Genomic DNA, 8206 nt, shown 5'->3' on the forward strand with positions numbered 1-8206 from the left:
CTCTCTCTCTCTCTCTCTCTCTCTCTCTCTCTCTCTCTCTCTCTCTCTCTCTCTCCTAGTTAATATATTAGTAGACCTTTGCTATGAAATGGGGGTAGGTAGCTTTTAAAGTCAGGTATGACTATTAATATCCTAGTCCCCTTACTCCACGATACAAAGCACTGCTTGTAAACATTTCAATATTTAAAGGGCCACCCCTGATAATAGAGATTGCATTTTGGGATCTGAATTCCTGCCATTATCCATCCTTTCTCCCAAGCCTAGTATTAAAGGTTGTGGTTCTTTTAAAGAAATATTTAACCCCTCTTTCAGTGTCTCTTCTATTTCTCTGCATTTTGCAGGACAGAGGGTCAATTGCTTCTTCTCATCTGTATTTCTCTTGCCAATTCAGAGTGGGCAGAAGGCAGTGCCACCTTCTTCTGCTCCTCCCCCAGCCTTTCTGAGGGTGCTCACCTTGCTGAGAAGGCAGTCTTTAATTCAAATGTTGGCCTAGAGACGTGCCTTTTGGCACTCTTGTTTTTCTTTGCTAGGACAAAATACAGGAGAGCAATTTAGACAGTGGTAAACTCTATCATCCTAGGGATTGCTAGCTAATAAGTTCAGGAAGTAAATTCCAGAGATTATCGTGAGACAATTCACAGCCTAGACCCACATTGTATTTACATACTAGATGAGAATTTCATTATATATTCATACTCTGAACACATCTGTTTTCTTTCTAAACATTTACTATCCTAGGAAATGAGAGCCCTCCCTGATCTTGTAGTTCCTGCAAAACACCCACCTAAGGACAAAACCAACTATATCTACCTCCAAATCTCCTACGAAGGATGTGCTCACAGCAAGTTGTATATGTGAGTTTTACACACATCTACTATTAAGAAAGGGAAATAAATAGATAGAAAATGCTTGAGTGACATTGATGAACTACTAGAATACAGAATAGGGCTCCTAACTCTCTTCCATATCTGACATATAGAGGGTGTTCCCCTACCCTAGGACACAGGATGTAGAAAGTGGGTCATTGGAAGCATCTTAATGAATGCAATACATTTGATGTATTAACCCTCAGTTACTCCTGGACCTTTATTTTATTTCTTCAAAAGTTATTTCACTTTAATACCACTACTTATTGCATATATTAATTGAAATTGCTCTGTTATTCTAACATAAGGGTCAAAGATTTGACATTCAGAATCTTGCAAACATTGCCCTCAAAATTGAAAAGCCAAGAGAAAAATTTTAACTAATGATTAAAGGCTAGAACTGTCTGAACTTTGCTATTACTAAAATATATAAAATAGGCAATTTTATACATATATATATATATATATATATATATATATATATATATATATAATTTCCTGCCAATATTACATTGCTTGGGTTGCCAATTTATTAGATTAGAAATATGAAAAAGAAAAATGTAGGCACAGGGCTCTGCATCCTTATAAGGCATATAGAGGGAAGGTGTTCCCAGAATAGTCCATAGCAATGTCTGATGAGATGTTATCTCTGAGAAAGGGCCCTATGATCTTACTCAAACACATCAGGTGAGAGGAACATTTCCTGGTCCAGCAATGGCATCTTTAAACAGTACTATGCTGACTCAGTGCTCCGATAAATGGATTCTATTACTTTCCTAGGACCTTTGAACTTGCATGGGGTATTTTAGATTCAGACACCTCCCTGTGTAGTCACTGGATCCAATACAGGGGACCTTGACACTCAGTCCACTCAGTCTTCTTTGTAGTTCCATGCTTGCTATGTGAAGTTTATTATTCACTGGAGAGGAAGAAATAATCAATCTGGTATATCTTGCTGTGGGCCACGTCGTGTATCCACCAAGTTCATCTTATCAAGGACAACTGGTTAGGCCAACTGGTGCATGAAAGTCTTTAGAGTTATAGCCTTTAGAAAGCCAGTTCAATTAAAATCATGTAAGCAATGTGGCTCTTGATGAAGTCTGACTGGTATTCCTCTAAAGGGAGATTAGCACTGAGACAGGAACAGAAACAGAATGGAGGGAAGATGCTCTGAAGACACAAGGGGAAGATGGCCATCTGCAAGCTGAGAAGGGAAGTCTCAGGAGACAGGAGCCCTGCTGACTCTTGATCCTGAATATCTCCTCCAGAATCAGGAGGAAAGAATTCTGCTGATAAAGCTTGTGGTACTTTTCTGTGGCATCCCTAGCAAACTCATTCAGAATCTCAGCAGGGGAAGGGTTGCCTGAAAATAGAAGGAATTCAAGAAGGTCAGAAGTTAAGGAAATAGAAGATAAGGAGTAGGAATCTTAGTTTGGTGTTGGAGAGGCCTCAAGACTAGTGGTCATCAGATCATTCCATAGAGACTTTAACCATTCCTTTCTGTTCTGCTGTGTGCAAACCTCCTGTTCCAATATTCAGCCAGACTCTCCTAGGCAGTTTTCCTTTCTTCGTCATCCTCATCCCTACACTTCCTTCCGTGTCCAGCTCTGCAACACGTCTCTGCTACAAACCGGAACAATATGCTCTCAGCCTCTTAGGTCTTCCTAAGTGTGATCAGCTGGGAGCCAGCTTCCCATTTGTTCTTGCTCAGTTCTCTCAGGCTTTAATCCTAGAGTTATATAGCTGTGTTTTTTTTTCTACCACTTGAATTAGAAGCCAAATGATACCTTATTTGAACTCCTCGTCACCTTCAGAATGTTACCTGTTATTTTAATAATGTTTTGGGAGCTTGACTCTAATTGATAATCCAGCAGAAAGTAGAGAAAATTTGCAACCATTTCCTTCTCCCCAGCCCCTTTCCTCTTCTCCCTTCCCAGCAAATGTGGAGAATAAGAACACACAGTGATCGTAAAGGAACCCATGCAAGTTTTAACTAGTGGTAGGACAAGGATCCCATCCGTTATGGTTAGCACATTCCATAATGTAGAGTGAGGACTGTAAAACAGTGAAATAGAGATTGCAGTGATTACACACACACACACACACACACACACATATATGTATAAAATCCATACATACATATATGATTTTTAGTTTGTTGGCTTTATTGTGTTTAGATTATATTTGAAAGGTAATGTCAAGTGACTTTTACAATGTATTAACACCAAAAATAATTCACTAAAGGTAGGGGTAAAATTGTGACCTAGTGGAAAGTAAAGTTCTTGAGCTGAAAGGCTGAATAGAAGCCCATTTTAATAAGGAAGTAAGCATTTAATGTTATGATGGAAAATGAATTGGAGGTTTGATAAAATGGGTAAGTCTGGGGGTAGTATGTGCCTAACATTCATTAGAAGGGATGGAGGGGACAACTGTACCTCTGTTTGTCCACTCATTAATGAACACTGATAGTTTACTATGAAGTCTATGTAGAGTCTTGCCTTCCTCACCCCACTGGTCCCAAGTGTTCCTGATAAGGATCTCTGACTCTGCTCCCTCCAGGGATGCTCACTCTGCCTTAGCCTCTTAGGGCTGATGGCCCAGGTACCCTGCCTTCCAGCTATATGTAGTTTCTCTAACCCCATCTTTTCCTGCAGTTTCACAGATGATTTTTTTTATTCCTCTTTCAGAAACCAAAAATGAAGTGCTGGTTTTTCCAGCAGTGATTAAATGTGAATGCCCTCAGTTGGGAAGAGCAAGGAGGGCTGCAGAGACCTGGACAAATAGATATAGCCTTTCACATAGTCAACTGTTTCTCCCAGTAGGTGGCTCAGGATTCTTTTGTTCCAAGATCTGTTAGAGTTTCTTTGTATGGTTTATATTCCACATGTAAATACTCTATGCAACCTTAGGAAGGAAAGACAGCATGCTTCATTCGCTAATGGCAGATGAGTCAGCATTTCACAGGTGTGCATACCTCCACTCTCATTTGTTCTCCCAGAAGGCTCTCTGAGAAACCATTGCTACCATTCTCAACCTGCCGAAGATGTAGACACGGAGGCATTTGAAGATGAAGCCTCACAGTTAGTGTACCATAGAACTATGACTTACATTCAGTCTTTCCAGATTTTCCTCTGTGTGAAGAGAGAGCGATAAAACTGGGAAAGATGGCCAAGCATGGAGATTCCTATCTGTAATCCTGTAGGACTACAGGTGACATAAGCAGGAAGATTGCAAGTTCTACCTTGGTCTGGACAACATAACAAGTTCAAAGCAAGGGGGAGCTAGGCAATGAGTGTTCCTCCTTCCCCATTTCCCAGTGCTCCAATGAGGGAAGGAAAGAAAAGATGAAACATATGTTAAAGCAAGTCAAATATTTTGCAATTATTATCAGTCACATATAAAATCTAGACTCTAATTATAATGATTTATTGATGAATGTGTGGGGCTTACAAAATTGAATAATAAATGGGTCCTTCAACCAACAGTTTTCTGGCAAAGCTATAGGATTTTCTCAATATGTTTAAACTGAGTTAAGTTGTTAAAAGGTAAACATAGGCTTAGATGGCTTGGTTGGGTAAAGACAATTGCTGATAAGCCTGAGGACATGAGTTCAATCCCTGGGGATCTACAAGGTAGGAGGGAAAGAAGTAACATCTGCAAATTGTCCTCTGACCTCCATACATGCCTTATAAACAAATGCACACACAAACAAATAAATAAACCCCCTGCTCCAGCCACTTCTAATCACATGAACTTTCATTTAACCATAGTTTCAAAGTTTTCTAAGACCATTGGTTTAATTAGCTTATCAGTAAAACACCTGTGGTTTTCATAAGAGCCATAAAAGCAACAGGGAAATTTGTAGTATAGAGATTCTATGTCCTCACCACAGGGACAAATTGTCAGGATCATATCACCCAGATCACAATATTGATGTCAGCAGGATAAATCAATTAAAACTACCATAAATAATACATGTGTCAAGTCACTGGCCTAATGTTCCTAGGCGAAGTTACTGCTAAACTTGCACTGACTTCAGCAGCAGCAGTCTACCAGGAAAATAGCCACCGTTCATGCACATGTTCTCATGGAGGTAATTACTGAGGGAGAGATTAGCTTTAACTCTGTTTGATAGCATACACCAGCTTAGCTGGCCTCAGGCCAAGCTATAGTTTTACTTAGTGATTTTTGTCATATCTAATAATAATGATGATATAAATTATTATATACATAGTAAAGTTGCATTGATAAGAAAATAATGTTACAGACTTAAATTGCTATGTGTTCCTATGCTATATAGTCCTAGAATGTCACCTTGTTTGATGCTACAAAAGAGTAGTCACCCTTTGCTGTATCCCTAGCTCATTTTAAATATTATAAATGCATTGGTTTTTTTCTTCAGAAGAAAAGAAACTTTTTCTAAGTTTCTTTCTTCAGATAACTAATGTTCCTTTTACAGAGATAGATACTATTCTTATCTTTTTGCTAAAAAAGAGAAAAGTGAGCAAAGTTAATATAATATAATATAATATAATATAATATAATATAATATAATATAATAATATATAATATAAAATATAATAGCATGGAGGTGGGTTAGTCCATTAAAAATTTATTCTAAAAAATATTGAAACAAGAAGTAACATATACTTTATACCTTTCAGTTTTCATAATCCATGAAGAGTAATCATTTTGGTAATATGCGTATGAATCCCTGCAGTAAGCTAATGTCTAGTTCTCTGGATTCTGTTGGTAACTATGGTATGTTCTTTGTAATCTTCTGGATGCTACCAAGTCTGAGGCCTTTAAGGAAGATGAGTGAACCTCCTCTGTGACAATTTTGACTTTGTAGCCTGTACCATTTCAAGGGGAAGTAATGACCTTGCCATTATAATTCAAAAGCAGATATAATCAATATGTAAATATGTGGGAATGCTTGTGTTTCCTTTAAAGCTAATATAGAAAAATGTCAATGAAATTCAGAGTTAGACAAATACACAGGATAAAAAGAATATGTATGCAAAGGACAGCAATAAAATATTACTATTGATCTTTTTTTTCAGTGACTAAAAAAATAGTCCTTCAAGAAAATACTGATTTCTGAGACAGCCACTGGAAAAAATACAAGGTCTCTCAAGGTTACGACTTTGGAAAAGAAATGCTTGTTTAATGGCTGTATTATATATAATCTAGTTGTAAGAACATCTATTCGAAAGTTTTTCTGTATTATGTGTTTATTTTAAGTGCAAACGTGTTACAGCTTACCTCAACATGCTCATTACTTACTACAACGCAACACTGGACTATTTGTATTTACGACACTTTGATAACCTAAACATGACACAGGGGCTTTGATAATATCCTAAATGTTACTAGTGACACTTGCTTTTCCTATGAAGAGACCTTCAGCAAAGACAACATTAATATTTAGAGGAATCACATTTGTGGTCCCTATCAGAGAACATTTCTGTCTGGTTTCAGTTGCTACAATGTAAATGTTTCCAGGCAGATTAATCAATAATGGTGTAAGCCAATCATTCTGGGAAATTTGCTCCTTATAGTGACTCAGCTATCATTGTGGTGAGAAAGATGGCTGTAAATGTTTTTCTCAAGGGCACAAATAAATCTCTGTTGCTCCAGTGATCCAAGAAAGGACAGATTTCATCTCCTCTGTGCACTGCTTGTCACCTGAGAGATGATACCTTCCCCCCACCTTTTTTTTCCAGGTGCAGAGATGGCTGGAAATCCAACAGCTGGAATCTGCCTTCCTACACAGAACACTGAATTGTGCCCTGCTCCGTGTTTTGGTGCATTAGGTCCTCCACCTCCATATGAAGAAATTCTAAAAGCAAACTGATTTTATCCAAAATCGGTAGTACAATACATTAGCTATATTTGTATATACAGTTAATTTTAGGTACAATTCTTTGGCTTAGTTGAAATTCCTGGAGACCTGCAATAGAGTCTGACCACTTGCAAGCAGACAAAAGAGTGAAGTGGATGGCAGGAAGAAATACAGGCCTTTGTGATGTTTTAATAGTGAATGAGCAGACTCTGAAGCACTACTTTGTTACACTTTTAGACTAAACAATATTGGTATTTCAGTTCTTAAGGAGGCAGAAATAGGTGCAAACACTTGCATTAGTTTGACCTCTCACTGTCTTCCACATTACATTATTTGACGCCCTGCCATCTCCATCCTCATCCAGCCTCTCTTTTATACCAGGGAATCAGTATAAAATAAATAATTTAACAATGGCTCTCACATAGATTTAGGTGTGACTAGAGGGAGAATATTCTGAGTGTAAGTTGAAATGAGAGTAGAAGAAATCCTGTTTGAAATAGATGGAGGAAAATAAATGAAAAGGAAGAGGAAATATCACAAGTCTCAATACAAGAAGTTTCATTCCCCAGCTGGAGCACAGAGAAAGGGTACCTGGAAGCAAAAGATTGCCAAACATGTAAACTGTAGGTAAAGATTCTGTGGGGAGGAAAAGGGGAAAGAGTCTCATAGGCCTTGCTGAATGTGATCTCTAGTGCCCAGTCTTTCCCAGGTCCCTCAGAGTTTGCATTTATTGCAACAATATAAGAAGAAATTCTGTTTTATATGCTGTCTTAGTTAGGGTTTTACTGTTGTGAACAGACAACATGACCAAGGCAAGTCTTATAAAGGATAACATGTAATTGGGGCTGGATTACGGGGTCAGAGGTTCAGTCCATTATCATCAAGGCAGGAACATGGCAGCATCCAGGCAGGCATGGTGCAGGAGGAGCAGAGAGGTCTACATTCCACACCCACAGTGACACACCTACTCCAACAAGGCCACACCTACTCCAACAGGGCCACACCTTCTAAGACTATCACTACCTGGGCTGAACATAAACAAGTCATAACAAGTGCCTTTTTCAGCTTGAAGACTCTGACAGGAGAAGTAGCAATGAGAGATTTCCAAGCATCCCTTGACAGGGACAGACGTAGGGAAAAGAAGAAAACATCCATGCCAGATTCCACACTAGCTAGTGAGTTTGCTTCATAAAATCATTCACATATTGACTTGTCACTTTAACCTGACTAAATCTAACTCCAGACTTTTCTCAATTGCCTTACCAAAGAGTTTCCAAACTTCCTAAAATTCAGTCAAGGACTTGTGCCTTCTGTTTGTGCCTTCACATAATTATGTCATCTGAAAAGGTTTTTGTTCCTACTTTCAGAATTTCCAGACTCTGAAGGTTTCCTATTAGCACACCTCTGGTATGGCACACAACTGTCAGTCCTTGCTGGGGTTCAACAATAGATCAAAACTGCTCCACTGGGCCTACCTGTCAGGTATTCTATTGAC

At 38.5% G+C, this 8206-nt stretch overlaps 1 protein-coding gene across 1 annotated transcript in view; it reads left to right on the plus strand.

Moving 5' to 3' along the window:
- Positions 1 to 6723, plus strand: part of Tmem207 (transmembrane protein 207) — a 19537-nt gene extending 12814 nt beyond the window's left edge. Inside the window, exon 5 of the mRNA XM_028783876.1 lies at positions 6593 to 6723. Coding sequence (XP_028639709.1) covers positions 6593 to 6723 — 131 coding nt within the window. The remainder of the gene's footprint in view (positions 1 to 6592) is intronic.
- The last annotated feature ends 1483 nt before the right edge of the window (positions 6724 to 8206 follow it).

This window comes from Grammomys surdaster, unplaced genomic scaffold, assembly GCF_004785775.1.
Source record: "Grammomys surdaster isolate TR1022 unplaced genomic scaffold, NIH_TR_1.0 1166, whole genome shotgun sequence".
In the NCBI taxonomy this organism is placed as follows: Eukaryota; Metazoa; Chordata; class Mammalia; order Rodentia; family Muridae; genus Grammomys; species Grammomys surdaster.